Raw genomic sequence first — 25,767 nt, 5'->3', positions numbered from 1 at the left:
ATTCTAACATGAAAAAACACACCAAACCCCAAAACTAAAAAAAAAAAAAAAAAAAAAAGGAAAAACAAACCAAAAAAAAACCACAAAACACACACACACACACTGTCTTTCCACAAGTCTGCCTCAGCAACATTTGATAAACTCTGGCAGCATTTTCAAAAAGTTTAGCCTAAGGCTAGGCTCTGACTGTCTATGCTCAAAGGTCTAAAACTTTGCCAGGATTTAACTACAAACAATTCAGTACTCAGAATTAGTAAAAGGCAATGGCACATATTCCATGCATTAACGCATAACCATTTAGTCCTTAAAACTCATTACTACATGCTGTTTTACAAAGGGCTCCATGAACTGTGCACAATCTTTTCTTCCCAGGTTAAATTCTTTTCTCTGTGTTTTTAGAGACAGTTTCCCTGGCTTTCTTAATTAAGCTTATTGCAGCACTATAAATTAACACAAGAATCACATGCCAGACACCAACAGTTGTTTTTCAACATGATTTTCTGCTAAGTACTGGAAGATTATGTTTTAGCATGCACGAATCTTGTGCTTCCACATCAAAAAGCAGGTGATTCTAACTTCTAACTCGCAAGCCATTTCTAAGCAAATACTTTGGATATGTTTGTTATACTAGCTACGACAAAAATTGCTTTATATGTGTACCGCACAACTACTCCGAAAGATTTTTAGAGCAAACGTCTGCACTCAGTAAACCCTAATAGAGCACATGCAGCCTTAAGCAGAATAGCATGAAATTTAATTTCAACAAATCCACTTGAGACCAAAAAGCACACAGTATGCGGTACATAAGAATTACCTGTTTCTAAGAATATATAGAAACAAAAATGATACTTCTAAATGAACGCCCATTGAAAGATAAATTCTGCCTATCTGCAAAAAGCCACACACACAAAAAAACATTTGTAAAATAAAAAAATATAAAAGAAGCTGACTATCATCTCAATGAATCTACCTTAGCCTGAGACCTAGTTACTTATGCATAAGAGTAGAACAGGACCTGACACATGAGTGTTCTTTCTTTAAATTTCATCTAGAGTATCAAAAGTTCTCTATCATTTGTAAAATGAAAACCCCTAAATAAATCAATCAACTGTCCCCCTAATATTTGACAATATTCATGGGATATACTGGCTTTCTCCCTGATCCTCATGGGGGGGGGGGGGGGGGGGGGGAACCAAACCCCAAAAAAACCTACACAAAACCCAAAACACAACTCAATCCCACAAGATCTCAAAAACGCAATTCCTCCATTTGCAGAACCCTTGCAAACTCAGAATTCATTTCTTTAGTTCCCTTTACAACACTGATTAACTACAAATAAAGCAATAGTGGGAGCAGAAGGAGGGGGGGGGACAGGAATCAGTTACTGAAATTCTATCCTTAAATGCCTCCCACACATGGAGGGTTAACATTAACACAAATGCCATTTCTTGGAGCATATTTAAGTGTACGTATTTCATGCAGTCCACTACTATGCTGAGATATAAATAAGGTATTTCAGGGGGCTAGTTGGGTTGGCTTTTTTAATTGTTATTACTAATTTACCTGTAAAAGTTATTTTTTGTTTAGAAAAAAAGAATTTAATCCCTCCTTGAACAGCATAAAAATATTATTTCAATATTAGGAGAAAAAAAATAATTGCAGTCTACAAAAGCCTGAGGATTGCCTCATCTCGCAACGCTCTCTGTCTGAAGATACAGTCCAGACCACTTGAGCCCTGCCTGTGCTCTCCACCTCCGTTAATTGCACGATCTGGTTTATTCCCTTCCACTAGCACTTCAATGACCGGTGGTGAAGCTGCTTAACCAGCTGATTAGGGAAAGAAAAACTTAAGTTTAACATAATCTGCAAAGCTGTTCCAAAAGGTGGTCGTCACCAAAAAGGAAGTGATACTATTGCTCTTGTGTGTGCTCCTGCTTCCCTTCTCTGAATAGACAAGGTTCAACTAAGGGAGCTAAGCTGGTACAAAACTCTTCTTGTAGGGTGTTTCTGGATGATTTAGATCACTGGACACCAATTTATTACAGGGACAGACATGATCAGACATGAGACCGCTAGATGAGGTTTGTTGTAACATCAGACTATAAGCTTAAGTACATGACATTTGCACGAGAAGTTCCAACACCTTTTGCCATCCATTCTTGTTCTACCTTTGGACATTTGTTTAAAATGTCTGTTGTTCCACTCGATCTATCACCACCTGAAACGCAATTAAAGTGGGCAGCCCAAAGGCGCAGTCTTGATGACACCTCAAAGACAGTACTTCAGTGAAGAATCAAAACGCTACTCCTGAAATGGACAAATGTTGGGAATATAGTACAGGGAAGTGCCCCAGGCACATCCAGGCTTTTTCATTCACACCTTAAAAAATTTCTGTTAGTAAGTGAGATGAGCATTCATAAGGCTCTAGATGCTCCTCTAACACAATCGTGTATCTCAACAATCCAAGACTTTCAAACAACTAAATTAGGGCTTTTTGCCTACTCTAATATTCTCATCATGTCCATCCAACCCTCCGTTAATTACGCACCATCTTTGTGATGAGGTTAATACTGTACTTTGAGGACATGGAGTGAACTAAGCCCTTCCACAGCCCGGAAGTCCAAATTACTATGAACTAAAAATAAAAAACCAGATGTACAAGTTGCATTATTTGCTAGTTTTTCCTTCTAATTTCAGTACCATTTTACAAGGACATACCCAGCCACCTGAATGCGTTCACAGAACACCTTGCATGTCACACAGACAGTGAGAACTTTAATTTATTCAGTACTTGCTTCATCTCCCATGCATAATTCTATCTTCCCTATACTCCTGCAATCCAGTGACATGAATGTCAGGCACAACTAAAGATTTGCTGTTACAGTGACAGCATTAAAAGTTTGGCATCTTTAGCAGTCTAGTGAGTTACAAGACGTTTCACCTTTTGATAATAAAAAACTTCCATCAATAGTGAACCTTTAACCTAAAGAATATCAATATACATCACTGAAAATAAAGTTATCTCCAAGAAACTCAGTGACAACTAAGTGGCAACACAGCAAGCCACATGAGAGCAGGAGCGAGCACTGCAGCATCACGTATGCGAGAACACCCAAGACGGCTTGCTCAAATGCAGATCACACATCAAAAAAATATATACCTGAGCAGGCTACTGCCTGGGTGTCAGAAGCTTCTGATGAAGGTGCCCTTCCTCTACAAGCCAATGTAGACCACCATGTATCTACTTCCTTCACCAAGAGCAGTAGAATGAACCTTACTCAACAAAACTGCCAAATATTCTTCAGAATGTATTCTTGCCATAATAGCTACATTAAAGTCTTCCAAGATTTTCAGACCAAAAGCCTATCACAAGTCATCAGTATTTCTCACAAATATCTCTGCATCCCTTCAAAAAACTTCCCCCCCACATCCCCAGAGGTCAGAGGGAAATCAAAACAAAACCACAAGTGTACTATTAGAAACAAGCCCAATATAATTCTATAAGATGCAAATCACGGCATTCCAGGCTACCAGTGGTCCACAGACCAGATCAGTTTGCCGCGCCTCCCAGGGAAGACACTCCAGCCCCTGACCTTTGCTGAACTCATTCCAGCTCCTTTTCAACAGTTACTGCCCAGACAGGGAGGCCCCAGCCTGCACTGTGGCAAGGGGTTGATCCTTTCCTAGTACACGACTTTGCATTTGTCCTTGTGGAATTTCATGAGGTTCCTGTTGGCTCATTCCTGCAGCCACTCTAGGTCCCTCTGGATAGCAGCCCTGCCCTCAAACGTATTGACTGCATCCCCCCAGTTTGTGGTCATCTGCATTGAAGAGCATGTACTCCACCTCCTCCTCCAGGACATTGATAAAGCTGTTAAACAGGACAAACTCCTGCAGAAACCCACGATACCAGCCTCCAGGTAGAGTATGACCCATTAGTCACAACCCTCTGACCCTGACCATCCAACCCATTTTTTTAACCCAGCTTGTCATCCAGTTACCCACACTGCAACATCCTAACTTGGATACAATATTGGGAGAGACAGTGTTGAACACCTTGCTGAAGTCGAGGTAAATGACACCTACTGCCCTACCCTCACCCACAAATCCACTCATTTAGTAGTCTGCCTCTGCTTCCACCTCCTGCTGACCTCATTTTTATGCTGAAGCTCTACCATGAGCTCCCTGTTTAACCAGACCAGCCTCCCAACATACCTATTAATTTTCCTGAGTACTGGAATGGACCGTTCTTGCACCAGGAAGAGGTTGTCCTTAAGGACCTCACAGCTTTCCTGAGCTTATCCCTCAGAGCTGCTTCCTATGGGATCCCACCAACTAGCTCCCTTTATAAGCTGAAGTTCGCTCTCCTAAAGTTCAGTTAAATCGTGGTTGCATCTCCAACTAGAATCTAATTCTTCAAACACTCATTCCTGGACATCTCAACAATACTTCCTTACATGTTTACAACTGAGCCAAGATACCCTGGACCACCGAAACTCCACCAAAGACATAGACACAAACGCAACAGAGTACACAATTAAAAGGCATCATTCCACACAAATGAACAAAGCTACAAAATAGGACTTTCTCCACTGGAAACATGCAAGGTCTAACCCAATTTCTCAGAAGGCATCAGCAGTGCTCATTTTATTACACACCTACACAATACATAGTACCTTATGACATGGATCCTTTACTGATTTGTTTTCATGAGGACAGTATAGGAACAACAACAAATAATACAGTTTAAAAAAAAGAAAAAAAGAGAGAGAAAAATCCTCTGTGTTCTCAGTGTAATCTCTTTCTGCAAAGGGAAAAAAATGGCTGTCTGAGATGTAGAGACTCTTGATAATTTAAGCATTTGCTGCTCTTTTTTTTTTTTTTTTCCATAATAGACTATTAGCTTTTCAGATATCCACTAAGCTAAAATGAATTAAACCATTCCCTTTGTGTGCTATGACTAAAGCTTTAGGTATAACATACACTCAGAAAAAGAAAAAAAGAAAAAACCAAAAAGCACAAACTCATTGTCTGACCAAATTACTTTTCATCAATATTGCTTTAGGAATTACAGACATACTTTAAAGATTTTACACTTGTTAAATATTTTAGTGCATTTAATATTACTCAGAAGTCAGAAAATGATCCAAGCAAGCTAGGATGCTTTAAGACGTAGTATTTAGATGTCAGATTTCATTGTAAGTGTATGTAATTTCATCTTCCGACCCCAAACTGAAGTCAATAAATTCATCATATATTGGCAAGCAACAAGATACACATTCTTTCATGTAATCTAATCCATTATTCCTCTACCAAAAGCTATCAAAGACTTGACATAAAGAAAGGGTTGGTTTTAATAGCTCTAATGTTTCTCCCTCTAGACATCATCTTTATTTTTGTAGAAAAGTGTTATTTGTCTAGAATATATAAAGATATTAATGCAGACTAACAAACTGTCAAGTTCGAAAGTTGCCCAGCTGGGAATCCAAAAGCCAGAGCCAGCCTCCAAACACCACCATCCTTGGATAACTCTCTTCAGAAGCAGTGAGTGATCCACTCTGTCAGGAAAAACAAGTCACTATCACCAGCTTCATAAACAGGACAGGAGGAGCTGCCCGGAGAGAGCTCTAATTAATGGTGCAAGAGGCTTTACCAAGAAACCAAGCCCCAGCATTGCTGCATCACAGAAGGAAGATGCCCAGATTTGGGATCCAGCCCCCACAGCCATTAACCAGAATAGTACAATATTAAGTGATCAGAGGACTAGCTTTGAAGTGAATACCCTTCATGTAATGACACCTCATGAGACAAATGCAGACTCTTGACAAGTTAGATGTAGCTACAAAATAAACAAAGAGGTTGACCGCTCCTACAGCATCAAAGAAGTTCAACAGCTTGTAATTCTTCATCAAAAAAACATTCAGTGAAAGAGGAATGGATGGTATGGTAACATGTACTTAAGTATAATTTAATCCTCTTAAATACAAATCATTTTAGTAACTGAGGTATAACACTGATTATACTTTCCTGGGGAAATACAAGCACTTCACCTAAATCACTAGTTCTTAAAGCAAAAATACACTTAAGGTTTCCCAAGCTCACGAACGGTCAAGTGATTCATTAAGCCTTTCAATAAACAAAAATAAAAAAATAAAAAAGCACTATTTCCAACACACAAAGAAAAACAAAATAAAGGATCAAGATGCGTAAATAAAGTGAATTAGCAAAGAATTGCTGGGGTATTACAGCCTTTACCTCTAGTCACCACATCCCAAAAATCACAGATGCTTACTCACAAGACTACTTCCATAACTCAGGTGTAAGGATGAAAAGGGAACAAGCGCTGCTGTGAAAGTAGGTAGGATGTGCAAGTATTATTTCACAAAAATCCTTTATCTAGAATAATTTCTTCACCATAGTAAAATACATGTACATAGTGAGAACGCTATTATTTAAAAAAAAAAAAAAGAAAAAGAAGAAAGATGGACAATCTGGCAGTCCATGCATGAAACTACAGCCCTACTCCATTCAAACCTCACTTAATCAAGCATTAAATTCTAAGCAATTTTATTAGGCAAACTACATTTCACAAGCCAGGTAACAGTTTAAGTCATTTTTAGCCCTGATATTTTCCTTGCCTTCACTGCGCCACATTCTTCCTATTCATAAAGTGGAAAAACAAACCTCTAAAATAGCATCATTTGGGAGCCCCGATCTTTGTAAAGCATCCTGCGTTGGATTTACTTGACATCCTTAGATGCTTACATCTGAACTCTTCACCCCGGAATTCCTAGAGAGCAATTCACCTCATCCTGAAGCAGGATTCTCAAATAAGCCAGAGGAATTGTCCCCCAAAATGTCTTTTTCTTTCTACTGACTACAGAGGGAGTCCAGCTCAGATACAGACACCTACACCATAGACACTTTCAATTAAGCAACAGGAAACCAACTTTCTGTGCTTCAGATGAAAGAAAGATGCTATATTCTGTTCATTCAAGTCTTGCTGCAAGGCCGTCTACTGCCACAGGACTTGTTTTTAATCAGAGTGTTGTTTTGGTGGGATTTTTTGTAAGTATCAAGGCAAAAGGCCCTTAGGGAATACCGGTATCATTAATGTTTCTGGAGCACTGATAAGAAGCCTTACTTGAACCTTACAGGTTTCACATAGTCGACAAACATAAATCTCACGCTCCAATCTCTGCCACTCATTTTCACTCCTTCAGTAGCTACATCGTGTTCACTGTGCTGAAGTATTTTAAATTAGAGTACAGGCTGCCTGGCACGAAGCCTGTTTGATGCATTTGAACAGGCCTCAATAATGAAATACAAAAAGTTAACAAAGCCATCATTTTGAGCCATCGATCTGTATAAACTGTATGTGACTTATTTCTACTATTCCACAATAGGAAAATAGCACATTATTCTTTTAATGTTTGCTTAAGTATATTTAAAAGAAGCTCACTATACTAAAATTCAGTGTTGATTAAGTATGCAAGAATTTTCAATTCAGAACTCAATACATATTTGGAGTGGATATTTGCTTTTTCTGTTGGTTTTGGTTTGTTTTTTTAAAAAAAGTCTTTAACAAGGGGAAATACCATAGGAAACTAAGTCTAATAAAAAGTTGTGGTTTACACTTTCATGTCAGTCAGAAGAAAACAAAGAGTAATTTAACTCCTCTAAAAGCCTATAAACTACTTCCTTCTTCAAAAGGAGATGAGAAAAAAAGTTATTGTCAAAAAGTCACCTCTATGAAATGGCAATTAGCTCATTACAATGCTCTGAAAGGCAGATTTCATTTTCTTCCTCACATTAGGAAACAGAAAAACATGGGCGTACCTGCCCCAGATGATGATCGATGCTGAGACTGCTGTCTTCCACTGGGTGAAGAAGGTTCCTTCATACGATCAATGACACTGTCAGATAGCTGAAAAATATAACCCCGAACCCAGAGTCAGACTGCATCTCCTCCTTTATCCCCATTACCCCTCTCTTTACCTCAAAAACTAAGTAAAACTTTAAAAAAAAAAAAAAGCATAGAGCCCCAAAATAAGATATGACAGCTGCTAAAATTCTATTCGCAATGCAAAACAAACCTTCTATTTCCCCTTACTTGTGGGGTGAGTGTTCATCTCTGAGTGCAAACAATTAGACTGAACAAGATTTTTTTGGCGCTCTCAGAACACAAGAAACTGATATGACAAAATATAAGATACAGGGACCAGTAAAGGAAACAACACCCTTTGACACCTTGCTTGTAATTAATCAGCCTTTTTGCTTTTCTCAGTCATCTGGATGACAGTCAAATATCACGCCGTGCAGGTGTAGAGCACTTAACCCAGGAGGAACTTCATCCCAATCAAGCCCTCAAAATAATTGTGCAACACAAGTGGTCATAGCAAGTGTAGTCAACCACTAAGTTCATTCTACCGTTGACACATGCACACACAAAAATACCATCACAAATTATGCAGAATCAAACAGAGTTAATAGTAATGTCCAGTTTCAGATCTATTGTAACCCATGGAAAAAAAGTAACAGAAGGTAAAGTAGTAATAACATGAAAGCTTTTGTTTTCCAACTTACAACTTTCTATTGGTTTCCTCGAACACCAACTCTATCAACACACTGTATTGACTGCCCATGAGAATTAATTTTAATTAGCAAATTCTTTACTAAACCTACAGCATGACGTCTCTGGCAAAAATTTGCGTTACAAAGACTTCTCTAAAATCTGTAATCAAATACGCAAGTGTAAAATTCCTTCAGCATAAAATTTCTTAACCCAGTCCTCAAAACTCTCAATTTAACTTCACGCAATTAGTTTTACGTATGTAAACAGTTATGTATATCCCACTTTTGGATACTCTGTTGACTAACATTATTCATTTAGTGAAGCTACGTTTTCCTACTACCCATGATATTATTCAGTTTTTATTCCCAGTATTTCAAGATCCAGGATATTTTAGAAAAACTCCAGTAGTCCTTCCCAGTATTTAAGCATGCTTCAGAGCAAATGAACTCTGGTGTGAACACTTACATTACTGTCACCAGTTTCCCCAAGAGCATTAAATGCGGAAAATACTAGTATGCTGAAATCGGCAGCAGTTACTACTGTGGTTCATTCCACAACACTCCTCCTCCCTAGGAGCAGTCATACAAAATAAAAGACAACTTATTATCCTTCCTGATATGAACGACAGCGTCTTCCATTGAAACGTTTCTACACTGCAAGATTTCTCAGTGTCTCGCCTCACAAACTATCTTCTGGTATATTCTAGGCCACAGCATGCCATAAGTAGGAAAAAAAACGGGAATGCTTCTGCAGGTACACAGGAAGTCGGATATAAGGCACGAAAGAGAGCGAAATATGGGAAAGGGAGGAGCTTTCCTATGTATGTAGAGGTCAGGGAAAAGACAAAACAAGCTCTGCTAGTTACACCTCTCTCCCACAGCTGTGGTAACCAGCCTGGGGGAAAAGCTCTCCCATGACAGCTTCCCACCCGCGGAGTGTGCTTCTTGCCAGGACCAGAGTGCACCGGAGCACAAAACCCGCCTGAGAAAGCGGAGCCGGAGGCAGGGAAGGGACGGAGGTCACTGCGGGAAGAGGGGATGGAAACGGAGGAGAGCAACCGCCAGGCGTGAGGGGACGGAGCTGCAGGGACAGGAGCCAGCAGCGTGGAGACACAAACAAAAAAAATAAGACGAGAGAGGAGACCGGGGAGGGCCGAGCTGGGGGTGGGGGGTGGGCAGCCCAGGGTGAGCCAGGCCGCGAGTGTCCCGCTGGCTACCGGCGAGAAGCGAAGCCCAGCCGCGGGGGGAGCCCCGCTCTCACCCGCACGCCCTTCACCACCGTGATGTTCTCATTCTCGTCTGCCTCGAAGGTGACGCGCCGGGTGCTGCTCCCGCCGCCGCCCATCTTCGCCCGGCGCACACCAGGCCCGCCGACCGAGGGACGGGCCCCAAGGAGACTCGCCCTCCGCCGCTGCCAGCGCGCCCCGCAACAAGGCCGCCCCTCATTGGCCCGCCGCTCGCCCTACCCCGCCCCCCGCGCGGAGAACCCGGCCCCCTATTGGCTGCGGGGCCGTAGCCATGGAAACCGCGCACACCCTCCCCGCCCCCGCTGAAGAGCGCCGAGGTAGCCGGAAAGGGTGAGGAAACTTTTTCGGTCTAAACTTCGGGGGGGTAAAGACTACAAGTCCCATGATGCTTAGCGCCAGGAGGCGGGGAGGGCGGGATCCGTGCTCCCGCGCAGTGCCCGCTGGGTAGTGTAGTTCCCGCCATGACGGGGCTGCGGGGCCGCGCTGAGCGCAGGGAACTGTCGGTCCCTCACGGCTCTCCCGGGGTAGGGTGCCGCTCTGAGGGGGCTTTCGGGATCCTCACCACCACCACCACCACCACCTTTCCCGCCATCTCTGCTTGTCCCGCTGGGGCTGAGGGGCGGCGTGCTCCTGCCCTCCCTCAGCGAGGCCTCGCTAATGGCGGCGGCGTGGGGGGAGAGCCCCAGGCTTCTGTGGGCCTGAGCTGGTGCCTCATCCCATTTTCCACATCATAACAGCATAAAATTACCATTAGTGTAGCCCCTTTGGGCATGTAATTTTCTTTCCAAGAGATGAATAATGTTAATAACGCATAACACATTTTCTTTTCAGCCTACAATATAAACTGCATCTGGATCTGGCTGTTCTGTGACTAAAATCCCCCCCTGTAGATCCCATGGCCTATCTTGATGGCCAGAATTGCAGAGGTGCGTGCTGGGAAGACGTCTGAAAGGAGAAAAAGGTGCTCTTTAGTGTACAATAGCAGAAAAAGTATTGCATTCCGAATGCCAGTGGTGTCAGACACACCTTTGAATTTCCTTATCCTAAGTATGAGGCAAGAAGTACCTTTACGAAGCTGGAGTATGAGAGTACACATTGTTTTGTCTCTCCTACCATCTGGCCTCTTCACTTGTTTTACCTAATGAAGTCCCCAGCCTTCTGCTGGCTCTTCTTGACACTGGCAACATATAAATAATAACAACCGTGATATTTGGGAAAATTTATCTTTTCTTTTTCCCCCTTCCAAGCCCTTCATCTGCTTGGCTCAGGGAAGGGTGGCCTATACTTACCAAAGTGACACTGAAGCCCTCCACTCCCCTTACAAGAAATTTGTCCCAAAGTGTTTACACAATGATCAAAATGGATTATTGCAGCCTGTGTCAACTGACGCATTTCATTTCTCTGAATCGATGCGAACATCGTGTTGGTTGCATCAACAGAACTGCTTGCGTGTCCTTGATATATTTTCAAGCAATTTTTATTTGGATGTAAAGTGTCTATCAGCCAACATTTCAGCAGTATGTGCCTTCCTTGGGGCTTAAGATATTGCTGAAGCATTGGCTGATAGCCACTTTACTACCAAATAAAAATTGCTTGAAAATATATCAAGGACATATGAGCTGTTCTCTTGAGATATGTGACGTGATGTTTATGCCTGTTTTTATAGATGTTAAACCAGTTTATATGAGGGGGCACTATTCAGAATTCAACATCCTGGTAACTGTATGTTTTTAAGGGAATAAATGGACTGTGCCTCTATCTGTCTTGATATTACGTGAGCACCAACAAACTGAGGGTATTGAATTTTCTTTTTTTATGCACTGGCTATGTTTTTAGGGGGTCAAATTTTATTTATTCAGTTAGTTAGTGATGTAACTGTTGTGGAAATGCCCATCTCCCAACCAGGAGAAGCTCTTCTAATATATTTGTCCTCTTTTGGGAGAGTTCTGAGAAAATACTCTTGTCTCGCTGAACAGAAATATTTATATTTAGGAATTAAGGTTTTAACAACAGCTATTTTTTACCAGGGGTTTTTATGATTGTTTTGTATGACTTGAAATTACCGAACACTGTAACATATGCATAGATTTCAGGAGGGGGAAAAAGAACAAATGGGCAGAACTACATCTCAAAATTGCTTTGGGTCATTTTGATGTGTCTGTAAGGTTCACTCACTGTAGAAAGAGCAGAACTGAGGTACTCCAGAATTTATGGCTCCCCTATAATAGGTGGAAATGAAAGACTGTCTGCTGCAGGCCAGAGCTATCTATATGTCAGAAGCTTTTCTCTGTGGACTGTCAAACCTGTTTGAGAGCTCTTTCAAGGACATTGCTAGATGAAAAAAATATTAGAAATTAATGTTAGAAATGGCTACAACAAATTTGCCGCCCAAACATCATTCATTAACAACTGGCAAATAACTCATGTCTAGTTCACAACTCTCACAAGCAATTCGCAAATAGAAAAATAAGTTGTTCCGTGTATAACTTCCAACAATTTGTACGTTCTCGTAACTAATAGGCTTACTTTAAGAGTAGTGTCTATCAGTAGGGTTGGCTGCTATGTATGTGGCATAGAAAAACCCAACCTAGTTTAAACTAACTAGTGCAGGCAGCAGCAGTAATCAAAACATCAAAACAGATGCAGCATAGAATAATTTGTTACTACTCAGTAGTGTTAATCAGTCTACAGGAGTTCTGGGCAGCCAGGCCAGGCGCTTTTGATATGTGTGTTACCTCCAATACCCGCGTCCCACTCCAGTCAGAGTAAAACTCTTGAAAGATACAGATGATGAAGTGACATGCCCAAGGTCATTCAGTGCCAAAGCAGCAGGACATTGGTCTTCTGTATCAGCTCTCTTCAGTGGTTACTAGTGAGTACATTTCTACTAAGAAAAAAGATAATGCAAGAGCAGAATGACAAATAAAAATGTAGCAATCAATACAAACCTATTAACTGCTTCTGATTCTTGTTTGATCTGAACCCATTTCGGACTTGTGTAAGCAGAAAATCCATCTCAAACCGGTAAACCTCAGGTATTTCATTGTGTATCTGAAAAACAAGCAGTATCTTATTAGGTTAAAAACATTCACTTCTTGTGGTGCTGTGTGCTTTTCCATATACCCCGCACATTTTTTATGGCCAGATTATAAATGCCTGATCCTTTGTTAAAAAGCAATGCTGTTGTCCAATCTTGTTTGTCCTTGACCAGACATATTCCTTTGTGGTAGAAATATTTCTTGTACCACTTAATACTCAAATTGTTCACTATAAAGTATAGCCAAAGAGTAGTGAAGGACAGCATTGCCAGACATTCACAAACAAATAAATCCCAATGAGCCCAGGAACAAGTTACTATTAAATTTCAGACTCTTGTCTCAAAACTTAAAAAATGCCATGAAAACACTTGATAGGTGAGGTGACATATAAAGGCTCATTGCACATCTGCTGTGAGTTTTTATTCTGCGGAGGATCATCTTGCTCGGTCACTGCCACGGTGAGCATGTTGTACCATACGACTTTATCTGGTTATCCCTTGATGGTCATCTATTCCTTAGAAATGTTCAGCATGGAAGGACTTTGATAGTACCTAGGTTCCTCCTTATCAGCAATGACCATTATAGCAAGGTCTGAAAATTCTCAAAATCTGGAAATTACTCTTTCCTGTTAGATGTAACAGTCCACAGTGCCTTCTGCCCTGAGTTTTCATGAGTAAACAATGTATCTTCAGTACATTCCTGGTGTGCCAAATCCTGCTTCTGTTGGTGCTATTGGCACAAGCTTCAGTACCTGTTATAACTGCAGGGCAAATTAAGCTAAGCCGTCAAATTCCTCTAAACGAGCTTTGCAAACATATTTGAAGGCCTGGTTATATATAAGGCTGAATACCTTCTCTTTCAATCCCAATTCAGCTCCTGCAGAAGCTGAAGGTTCATGGCTTATCTCAGAATTGATGCTTCAATCATTGTTTCGCTTTTCACAGTTTGTGTTTATTCTCGTTAGTTCAAGCCAAGAGCATGCCTGAATTTTGCCACATACTCAGTAGCATCCTGTCGGCAACAGTTACCAGCTGATATCACAGGGAGAGTCATATCTGCATGGTTTGGTTTCCCGAGTCGTCAAGGTTAACAACCTGATCAATGAATAATGATGAATTATTATTCTTTTTCTGAGAGGAAAAAAAGAAAAGTGAGTTTAGCTCATCATATTCATTGCAGGAATGAGGCTGGATTTCTAGTTGGTGTCTGAGACAGCTCCATGTGATGGGTGCTATCTGCAGACCACCACCGCTTCCTCGAGATCAGTTCTAGAGTACCTGGGATACTTTATTAGTCTTTATTTCTCTGTTGGCTACTCTGCACTGTACGTTGGATTATGACAACATATAACACCCTGGAGATCCCTGCACTTTCCACAGAGGGCAGCCCCTTGCAGCACTAGCCAGAGGAAGCTGTTGCAAAGCTTATTTATTTAATGTGTATCATGCAGTTCAGGACCCCCAGGTTTACATACGGACTTCAAAGTGTAATATATTAATATTATGTCATATTAATATGTGATTATTTATGTTGATATACTTTTATCTGACTGGTGTGGTTCACATCAGTAGCAAGTGAGCTGCAGAATTTGTAGCCAGCCCGACTGTCATCTCCAAGACCAGATTTGATTCATGGTCTCATTTCCTGTTTTTCTTCCCACTGCTCACAGCCCCTTTTTTTTTTTCCCTTCTCCATGGTCCATTTATTAAATGTAGAGTTAGAAACACAATTAGAATTTACTCAAGTCTATAATGTCTGACTGCTAAATCTTGGGAACAATAAAAATTCTTTCCCAAACCTGCCTTATCTGGGTTGTCTGTTCAGCTGATGAACTCAGCCTTCTTTACTGATTGAATGACTAAAAAAGAAGCACCTGATTTGATCAATTCCAAGCAATGACGGTGTGAATAATTCTGAAATTCCCAAGCACTGCTAAAAGGCCTGCAAGCACAAAGGCACAGCAAAAGTATTTTCCTTGCATTCTGTATACACTGACGTATGAAGCTGAAAATCAGAATTGTCATGGTGCTAAGCACTGACACACCAAAAGAAAAAAGTAAAGTCCCAAACAGAGGAGGAGACGCAGTCTCCTGCGGACCGTGGAAAGGGTTCGCCTCGAATCCATGCCAGGAAAAGTCGTTCCAGTAGTGCTTCTACCTTGAAAACATTTATGCATGTAAAGACTACTGTTGAATATTGGCAAGAATTCAGGCTTGGTCTGTGCCACTTTAGGAGTTTCTCAGCTGGAGTCTACCTAAGAGCAAGAGCAGGAGCCAACAGAGAGGTAATCTAAGAGTATTTCCCTTCCTTCCCTCACTTTCTAGCACATCACAGGTGTACTGCTAAAGGGAACCCAACACTCTGGTGAAAAAAAAAAGACAAATTATCGTTTGTAGAACTGATGATTAGAACGTTTGTTATGGGGGAACATCTGCACTCCAGACACAGCTGGGTGTTTTGTAGAGGGAGCTGAACTCACACCTTGACAGTACAGTTGTGAGGGTACGGTTTGCTTCCAGGCTGCTCTCTGCATTTATTCTTTCCACTGTGGCTGGTCGGATGAGTCATGTGAAAGGGTTTCTATACCTAGGCTATATTCTCAGTTTTATGGGCCACGTAAATATCTTTTCCAATTGGAGAGCATCTGAGAACATTTCAAAGTGTCTGCTATATCTTGTACGAATGGGTTTTTCAAGTTATTTCAACAAGAGGCACACAGTACAAAGCCTGTGGTCTCTCTCCTAAGTGGTTCACCCAGTTTATGACAACAACTGCTTTTAGCTGACAGAATTACTCTTCTAGCCAAGCGCGAGGTGTCTCTGGTAAAGAAGACAGAATAATGCTGGTGTTCAGACTTCGCAGGAGATCGGTGTATGGAAGCATTACAAAACTCCCACTATAACTGGCTGGAGGCTCCGTGTTTTGAATGATGTTTGTCGCAGAGAAAGCCCATGTCGTGGCCCGAGCGCAGCTCACATCTCCCTCTAGAGGCTGGTCCTCTAGTCTTAAACTCAAATTAAGCTTCATTCAGGCACCCAAAAGCTGAACTACCTTTAGAGATGACTTGTCATCAATTACAGAGGCAACCCAGGGTAACTGCAGTGCTAAAGAAGACATCTCAGTTATGTGCCTAAAATTAAGTGGTCTAATAGCCTTTCACTGCTAATGTAGTTAGTCAAGCAAGTGTCTACGCTGAAGAAATCAGGCTCAGTCCCCCCTGACAGCTCAGGTGCTTGCAGCAATGCTCTCAGCAACCCTGCATTCATGATGCTTTCTGTGAAGACAACTCTGAGGAAAAACCTGATCACCTGGCAGTGCTAGTGACAGGTTCAGGGTGCCGTTACACTGAAATTCATGTTCTGGGCAATAGAACACACGTCCTGAGTAGAGCTAAGAATTTATTGTTAGCCCGGATAACATTGCAACAGTCTAGCAGTCCAAACTAATTAATAGTTTTAAAGTCTCATCTATAATGCAATTTAATTTTTTATACAAAAACCCCTTCCTAGACTCTACCCCTTATCTCTGGTGTGATGCTCACCCTGCCAGTGTCTCTCTGCATCCCAGGAGTGACAGGATCAGTCTCCCTCAAGCACAATGAAGGAGAAGGTTACAAGTCATCACCACGCTGAGCTCTTCCCTGGCACGGGTTGATGTCCATTGTCCATGGTGGAGTCTGTTCCTCCTGACTCTTGGGTCCCCCCAGGGGTATCTTCATCCCACGTCTCCCCATCACCCGCTCCCTTCTCCCCGGTCCCCAGCACCAGCGGCAGAGCTGCCCAGCGCCCAGTCCCGGCACACCAAGATCTGGTGTTTGCTGGGCAGTGCCTGCCCGGGGCGGCAGCCCTTGGCCATGCAGGGTGTCCCCAGCGCTGAGCTCAGGCAGGTCGGGCACGAGTCCTTGGCCATGGGACACTTGCCATCACAGGGACACCCGGCTCGGGGCACGGCGAGACCAGAGATGTCCGGAGACCCTGCGGTGTTGGGTCAGTGCAGTGCACATGGTATTCTGCTACTGATGGCAAAAATTCGTGTTTAGTAGGTGATAGTATAATGGCAATGTCACAGGATGAAAAATTAGACTAGCAAAAATACTTGGAAGAAACAAACATGTTTGGACATACAGAACAGTCTTCAAATCGGGCACAGCATAGGGCAGAACCTCACCTCACTTCAATTTCTGAACACTTGTGGAAAGCAAAGAATGAAAATTCATTTTTATCTTGTTTTAACAAATTAAGATGCTTCTGGTAATACAGAGCAAAGAAGGAAGATTTTTGTTTCACTTTGTGTATTGCATGTTTTTCCAGAACTTGTCTCTTTAATACACAGTAATGGTCTAAGGGACTGCAAAAATGAATTGCTTAGTAGAGGTTTACAGCAGAGTGTCACGCAGATTGTACTGGATGCCACAAAGAGATCCATGGATTCAGGTGATCATTGAAGACAGGGGGTTGCCTGTCAGGGGTGGTCTTCTGTGCCTGGCTTCATTGCAGTTGCCTTCGTAAATACACGAGTGGCAGGGACTGTAGCACATAGAGAGGTTCCAGCTGCTTCAGTACAAAGGCAAAAGGATTTAGTATTTAACATCAATGTCAGCAGAAATGTTTCATGACCTTCAACAGGCCTCTGCCCCCTACGGAGTTATTCATCAGAAAACTTGGCTGGGCTGTAGCATCATCTTGGACACATTCAAGTGCCTCCTGCAGAGAGCATCAAGGACTCGGGGACTTAGCATTGATAGTCTCTCTGGCCTCGCTCCACTGGTGCCTGAGTCACAAGGGCTGGGAGCTACATTTTCAGAAGCAGTTTTTTAATCATTATCTATCCTTTCCGCTGTCTGAAGAGAGAGAGAGGTTTGAAGTAATCTCAGTTGATGCTATTCACTTCTTCAACCGCATCATTAGGCACCTCCCTCCTCACCTCAACTTTTTGGGGGCTGAAATGTACGATTCCTCTCTGAAAAACTATTACCTGATACTTCTGTTTATTATTTGTACTTCCCCAGCACCTAGGAAGACCAGTCACGGTCTGCACAGTGGTCAGAGTGGGCAAATGGGAACCAACAGAATGGTTGCGGTGAGCTTCACAGAAAGATGCAAGAGTCTAGACCTGGAGGGATAGGCTGTCCATGGGGACCTGGAGCCTGCTTCTCTGGACAGCTAGGAGGCCAAATCCCAAGTGACATGTAAACCCTTTATTGCTGAGGAGCTCAGCCTCAGCCTGGAGGTGGTCTGGCCAGCATGAAAAAGGCACAAGAGAGGAAGAAGAGAGGGGAAATATTGGAACAGAAACTACTTTTCTAATATGGAAGCTGGGATCTCCTTGAGGAATGATGTAGAGAAAAACTCAGAGGTCATACAGGGTGGGGCAGTCTTTTACTGTCCCCCAGCAAGATAGCGAAGGGGGTGAGAAAAAATTCAGGGTGCTTGGGTACAAATACTAACAGTCTTCACCCTTCTGTAATGGAAGTTTCACTACTGTGCTCCGTCTCTTTACATATTAGTAAGATGGGGAGATCCTTCTACTTCCACGCTGCTATTGTCCTGAATCCCATCCCCAGTCCCTCCAGTAGACACGAGAGGGGTCATCACGTGTTGGGACATCACTTCCACTGTTACTAAAAGGGACTATTTTTCTTACTATAATACAGCTTGTCCAATGTGTTGTCTAACATAGTGTGAAACAACATTCTCATAAGCTAAGTAGAAAGCTTAAAAATGGTGTAGGATGCAACATAAAAATGGAGTAGGATGCATGCAAAACTCTTCAGAGTTGGAAGGTCATTACTGGTAGCTTGCTATTTAAAAGAAAAAGCAATACTTAGCAACCCTGGATATTCACTTCATTGAAACCCTTCCTGTTGTCATTTCCACAGGGAAATTCATGCCAAGTGAACTAGCCTCAATCTTATGGTTGATCTTTGGGACAAAGGTAAACCTTTGGTTAAATCCAATGGCCTAAGCTTTACTGGAGGAAAAAGGATCAACATCACTTTGCTACAAATTGCCTAAAGCAAAAAATATTTTATTCTTCAAGAGAACTTAATTTCATGTATGCAAAACCAAAATGGAGTAGCAGTCAGATTGTTTCTTTACATGATTTTCTTGAAGAGTTTTCCCCAGGGAGATCATAGTTCTTTAATTGAAATATGCCTGTATTTTTTTATCTCATTATAGTAGCTTTAAACAAGACATAGTCTGTAGGAATCAATGCGGAAAAGTCCTCTATTTGCCATCCAGGGTATTCCATTTGCACTGTTTGCTTTTCCAATAGTAAATTTTCAAAAAGGCTGTCAGGTAAGTTGCTAAAGTGCCATAATAATTAAACAGGAGATTAAACAATTCAGGAGAATAGCAACTAATTTAAGGAGGTGAATTTACCTCTGAATATAGCATGAGTGACACCAGTAATGGCATTCTGCCCCAAAAATGTAAAAGTATTCTAGAGGTAGGTGCAGTGCAAACAAGAGCCCAGGAAATGATTCAGTGGTTAAAATAAAGCTTGACAGTAAGTCAGAGAGTTCAGTGTTTCTGTCTTGACAAAAAGACGACTGATGTGTTATTTGATTATAGTGCTTAAGCACTTTCACAAAGGGAAAATATTGGAGCTTTTCAGTCTAATAGAAGAAGGCATAACAGAGGATGGGTGTTAAAAGAAGAGAAATTCAATTTACAAGTGTCGGGGTTTAACCCCAGCCAGCAATTAAGCACCACACAGCGCACACTCACTCCCCCCACTCAGTGGGATGGGGAAGAGAATTGAGGAAAAAAAAAAAAGTAAAACTTGTGGGTTGAGAAAAAAACAATTTAATAGGACAGAAAAGGATAATAACAATAACAATAACAATAATAATAATAATAATAATTGGAATACACAAAACAAGTGATGCACAATGCAATTGCTCACCACTCACCGACTGATGCCCAGTTAGTTCCCAAGCAGTGATCTGCCCCCACCCTGGCCACCTCCCCCCCAGTTTATATACTGGGCACGATGTCACACAGTATGGAATACCCCTTTGGCCAGTTTGGGTCAGTTGTCCTGGCTGTGTCCCCTCCCAACTTCTTGTGCCCCTCCAGCCTTCTTGCTGGCTGAGCATGAGAAGCTGAAAAATCCTTGACTTAGTCTAAACACGACTCAGCAACAACTGAAAACATCAGTGTGTTGTCAACATTCTTCTCATACTGAATCCAAGACATAGCACTATACCAGCTACTAGAAAGAAAATTAACTCTATCCCAGCCAAAACCAGGACAAGACAGATCAGCAAGGCGTTGGGACAAACCCAAAGGAACAGGTAAATCCTCTGTCTCCTGCCTGGGTGCCAATGCAGGGTCTTCTTCAGACAGGCAGAAGTTATTGATAAGTGAATGAAACTTCATTGCAGAAGGTCAAAGTAGATTATCTAATGACTTCTGTTGGTGTTAAAAAAGCTGTACATGTAGTTCCCTAGGGCTTCATAATCATGAACTAATTGGCATATCATGGGCACATGGAAGATCAAGACAAGGAACAGACTCTCATACTGCTTTGAAAGGTCAGATATCTGTTCAGGTATGATTGAGGGCATCCTATGGAAACAACAGGGTGTAATTAGGGGAACTATACTACCTCATTGCTTGCATTAAACACTTCAGCCAGTCTATGCTGAAACTGTGGTTTCCAGAAATGCAAGCTGGCTGAGCCTCAGATGCCTCAGAGCAACCTGTCACACCAATTTCTGTCAAGTATTATTCCTTCCACCAGAGGCCAGAGCATTCAGCGTGAGCTGCTGCCAGTAGAGTATCTCTGATCCATTGCTGAGTTTGACTCAATCTAACAGAGGGAACAGTGGTCACATATTGGCCCTTCCGTCATGATCTTAAAGTAGAGAAAGTCCATTAACAAAAGTTATGGGAATTAAAGTGGAAAAGAACTTTGATTGTCCCTTTCTTTGACATAACCTTGAAAAGGACCACTTGCATTTGCTGGTCATGCCATTTCCTACATCAACAGATCTAGCCACATGCTTAAAGCAAAGTGTATGCTTAAATTATTTTCTTAATCAGGTTCTTATTAAGATATAATAAACCAACTTAAAATGAATGTTTCTCTACATGAAAAGCCAATGAATGAAAGGCAGCCGTACCCTGGGCTGCATCAAAAGCAGCGTGACCAGCAGGTCGAGGGAGGGGATTCTGCCCCTCTGCTCCGCGCTGGTGAGACCCCCCCTGCAGTACTGCCTTCAGCTCTGGGACCCCCAACATCAGAAGGCCATGGACCTGTTGGAGCGAGTCCAGAGGAGGGCCACAAAGATGATCAGGGGACTGGAGCACCTCTCCTATGAGGACAGGCTGAGAGAGTTGGGGTTGTTCAGCCTGGAGAAGAGAAGGCTCCAGGGAGACCTTATAGCAGCCTTTCAGTACCTACAGGGGACCTACAGAAAAGCCAGAGAGGGACTTTTTACAAGGGCATGTAGTGATAGGACAAGGGTTAATGTCTTTAAACTGAAAGAGGGCAGATTTAGATTAGATGTAAGGGAGAAGTTCTTCACTGTGAGGGTGGTGAGGCACTGGAACAGGTTGCCCAGAAAGGTTGTGGATGTCCCATTCCTGGAAGTGTTCAAGGACAGGTTGGATGGATCCTTGAGCAACCTGGTCTAGTGGAAGGTGTCCCTGCCCATGGCAGGGGGGTTGGAACTCGATGATATATCTTTCAGATCCCTTCCAACCCAAACCATTCTGTGATTCTATAGTAGCTTTTGTGGCCATGTACTGGGGGATACTTGATCATACGACGTTTCTGCAGATGTTTGATCCCCTTTGGGGAATGTTTTTATCTTTAATGTATGACTCATACACCCCAGTGGTCCCAAGTTTGTGTGGCGAGGTCTCCAGCTTGTCACGAGAGTCATTCTGTTAAATTTGCCCTTTTCCTTTCTGGAAGAAAGCATGCAGTCAACTGCTTGCATGTGCAGCAGAGACAGTCATAGCAAAAGAGAGAGTAGTGTATTATTTGCCAAGATGGACAAGAATGGTTGAATGCTCTGTGAAATAGCAGATTGATTAATTATACATGATCCAAGCAGATTATTTACTCAGTGAGAGACTAACAGAGGATCTGTTGTCTTGAGTCTTGCTTGCTAATCTGTTTGATTTGGCAGTTTGTAAATAACTAGTTAATAAAATTTGGGAATATTAAACCTGAGTGGTGAGTAAAGGGCAGCCAATGCTCACATAAAAGGGCAGTGAAAGAGCAAGATTTTTTTAATCAATTGAAATGGCGAATAGGTAACAAAGGAGGGAGAGAGAAACAAAGATGGCTATCCAAAATGCAGGTTATATTTTGAAAAAGCTTTAATTAACATTCAGAAATACATCCATATAACATATTGAGCTTAAATATCCTTTTCCCATGGCTCACAAAGACATTTGAAAAGTTAAGTACTGTTATCCCTGTTTTACAGATAGAAAAAGTGAGGCACAGAGCCATAAAGCGTCTTGCTCAAGATCGCACAACACACTCGTGGCAGAGCTGACAGGTCCTCAGTGTTTACGCTGGGGGGGATGCACTCCGTGGAGCATCCTGGACACCTAGGCTGATGCACACCCTCATCCTGTCCCTACTCCATGCTTTTGTTTCCAGCTCCATTGTGTGCTCCATAAGGTCTCCTACCCTAAAGGGGACCACAACTGCAGGCCCATAACAGAGCTCACCGGCTTTATGGCGAAGACACGGCTGGCAAGGACCCAAATCTCCGGGCTCTTAAGCCCGTGTTCTCTAGTCTGAGCATTGCCCTCTTTTCACTGTAAATGAGGATCCTGTGGCTGAAATGAAGTAGTACGACCTATGACGTATCTTCTGTCAATTCCTTCTTTTCTAGAAAAAAGAAATGCAAAGTTTGCATTCAAACATGATCACATAAAACAAGGATGCTACATAGTCAAGTGCTTGAAAGTTCAGGCATGTTGGCGAGCTCCCAGATCATTTGCTGTGCATTTGCATGATGGTTGAATGTTAATTACATGATCCCGTACTGTTTCTTTCTGCAGGACACCTACCTTTAGTGCACGGGATAATGGAGTTCATTTAACGAGCAGCTACGTGATGGTTTGTTTTCACGTTGTGGTTCCGTGTGTGGCCCCGTGCTTTATTTGCTGCACACTATTCAAACCCAGCTCTCAAGGCAGTGATTAATGCTCGCAAGGACTTCTCCATGGCAACAATCAATCTGGCATTCCCTAATTTTCAAGTGCTTTACTTTGCAACATTGTTTTCTATTAAAACGATGTGTGTTTTGTCCTATATTTTTAATGCAGGGTTTTAGTCGGGGCTGGAAAGCTTAAATTTATGTATCATCATCTCCTTTGATTTCAAAGATTGCTGAGGTAGTAGCAGCAGGATACTTTCCACTCCAGATGATGTGGTTGCCTGTGATAATTAGGAACATTTTTTGTCCTATATTTCTGTTTAGGTTTAGTAAATAAATGATTACATACTAAAGAGATGCAGTAGCTGACAAGAGTATTGGAGTCTATTTGACACTCAGGAAGAAGAAGCCAGGAGGTCCATACAGAAGTGAATGGGAACAGTAAGAAGCAATTGTCTTTTCAATCATAAAGCCTATGCCCAGCAGTGTGCCCTCAGCCAGAGTCCTGGAGGTGCTCCACAGCCAACCAGTATGTAAATCTAGTTTCTATTTGCATTGCTTAGAGGTAACCATCAACAGATGGTATTTTGAAACACTCATAATTTCGGCTAATAGAGTTACTGTTGCCAACTGTCCTGTCCTCCAAGTAGTGATTAGATAGATTATTATTAATAAATAACACTTAATAATGATACAAACAGTCTAAACCCTGAAGTCCTTAGTCCTAAGCAACTCCCACACTCTTCAATACTTTGTGCTCGTATCTTTGGATGACTAAGTGTTTTACTGCACCGAGCCAAGTACTTCTTTCTGATCTGCATTACCAATCACTATTTTTTTAATACAGGTCCTATTGGCATCCTCCAGATGAGCTCTCACCAATGGGAATTCCATATGGCCATTAGAAACAGAACTTGCTCATGCAGGACTCAGCCATAGAAACTTTAATCAAAACTTCCATTAAATTCCCAGAGCAGAGGAGACAAAAACTCTCGCCGACTTTACACGCTCGTATCCAGATGGTCTCTTCCAATTGCACGGGAATCAAGTGTTCATTTGAAAGGAAAAGCGAGATCCCATCTTTTATGGTTATTGCGATAACCTTCTGGACATGGCTGGAAGGCGAGCCAAGGACTTCTACCTGAGCAAATGTGCATGGTATAAGGCCAATCACTCACAACAAATGAATTTCTTGTACTACTGACTGTTTGGAAACAGCACAAAGTGTGCTGAGAAAGCAGCAGAAGGTGGGAGAGAATCCAACTTAAGGCCAGTCTTCAAAAAAGGAAGGAGGATAACCCTGAAAGTCACTATTCTGTCAAAGCAGTGCTTATGCTCTGTGAAATTAAGGGGAAGAATACTGGAGGAAAAAATGCACTCGGTGTTATCCTGGAGGATCGGGGAACAGCCAAGTGAGGGGAGATGTATGAGACTGGAGTGACAGGTGCAGTACAAGAGTATCATTAAGCAAATCATTTTTCAGGACTAAGTATTGTATTATTCCAAGTGAAGAGACTGAGCTAAAGAAAGGTGCAAATGACTTGCAAAGCTGTGAAGCTCATAAGAGATCGTGAAGCTCCCCACAATGAGCCACCCGATGCAGCTGGGAAATATTGTCCCCCTCTCAATGAAAGCAGCATGATTTCAATTCTATCATATTTAACATATGCAACATTTTCAGGCAAGTGCTTAAATAAATAACTACTTGCTATTAAATTCCTGGATTACTCTTAGTGACCAGGTGGGACGTACTGCCATTTCCTATAGATGTGCTTCTACTTATATCCAGACTTTGATCATACAGACCGATTTATTGGCAGTTTTGCCAGAGAAAGGACTGATGATTGAAAAACTTGGCCCAAAACTTCAGAGCAGAAGTGGCAGTAAACATTAGTCACTGTAGCAAACTAATTTGTTTTCCATATGGCATTTTCAATGGAGTGTGGAAGATTCACAAGTGAAATAATAATTACAAATGAGGAATACTTTGAAAAAAAATGTGTTTTTCTCCCTATGCATCACTTAAAAGGATTTCTAATTAAGTCAATACTTGATTATGCTGGAGATGACATTGGCAGCCAAGTTATAGTTTGTTGGGTTTTGTTCTCAGGGAAAGATTGTTCCCAAGGGCAGTAAAATTCCTGCATCTATTCAGCCTGGGGTGCTGCTGAGATGTAAAAGAAGTGAGAGAGGTGTTTAATTCCCTTTGGAAAATCAGGTGGTGAACATTTTCTTAATAACATTGTTGCCTGTAGTAGAAAATTTTGCTCACTAAGATGAGGGTCTGATATTACCGATTAAGCCAAGTCAAAGACAGATGCTTTAAAATATCCTTGGATCTGTACCTGGCTAAATTCAAAGCCAACTCAGAGCTGGAAATTATGCTCCAAGGCAGAATGGAAGTAGCTTCATGAGATCTCAGCCCTAAGCCAGCAAAAACTCAGAATACCTTCCTTTCTTTCTAAACTATTTTTATTGGGGGAAAAAAAGAAACATACAATATAAATGGAGCCAAGAATTTGTTAGTCCAATTAATATTTTGAAAGTCTAATTTTCAAAAATTCCTAATTAATGTTTTTAAAGTCTCATCAGTGATGCAATTTAATTTTTTATACAAAAACCCTTCCTAGAATCTACCCCTTATCTCTGGTGTGATGCTCACCCTGCCAGTGTCTCTCTGCATCCCAGGAGTGACAGGATCAGTCTCCCTTGAGCACAGTCAGAGAGAGGATTTCGATGAGTTGTCACCACCCCGAGGTCTTCCCTGGCAGGAATG

The 25,767-nt window shown here is 41.9% G+C and overlaps 1 protein-coding gene across 2 annotated transcripts in view; it reads right to left on the bottom strand.

Moving 5' to 3' along the window:
• CHCHD3 (coiled-coil-helix-coiled-coil-helix domain containing 3) overlaps positions 1–10,000 on the bottom strand; it is a 155,000-nt gene extending 145,000 nt beyond the window's left edge. For both annotated transcript variants that reach the window (XM_075024593.1, XM_075024594.1), the window contains exons 1-2: positions 9,836–10,000; positions 7,840–7,927 (exon numbers count right to left, since the gene is read on the bottom strand). In XM_075024593.1, the coding sequence (XP_074880694.1) occupies positions 7,840–7,927; positions 9,836–9,919 (172 nt within the window). In that variant the 5' untranslated portion in view covers positions 9,920–10,000. The remainder of the gene's footprint in view (positions 1–7,839; positions 7,928–9,835) is intronic.
• Between the last annotated feature and the right edge of the window lie 15,767 nt (positions 10,001–25,767).

Source organism: Buteo buteo, chromosome 4 (assembly GCF_964188355.1).
Source record: "Buteo buteo chromosome 4, bButBut1.hap1.1, whole genome shotgun sequence".
In the NCBI taxonomy this organism is placed as follows: Eukaryota; Metazoa; Chordata; class Aves; order Accipitriformes; family Accipitridae; genus Buteo; species Buteo buteo.
The sequence above is the reverse complement of the archived record's forward strand: the minus strand, read 5'-3'. Positions and strand labels throughout refer to the sequence as shown.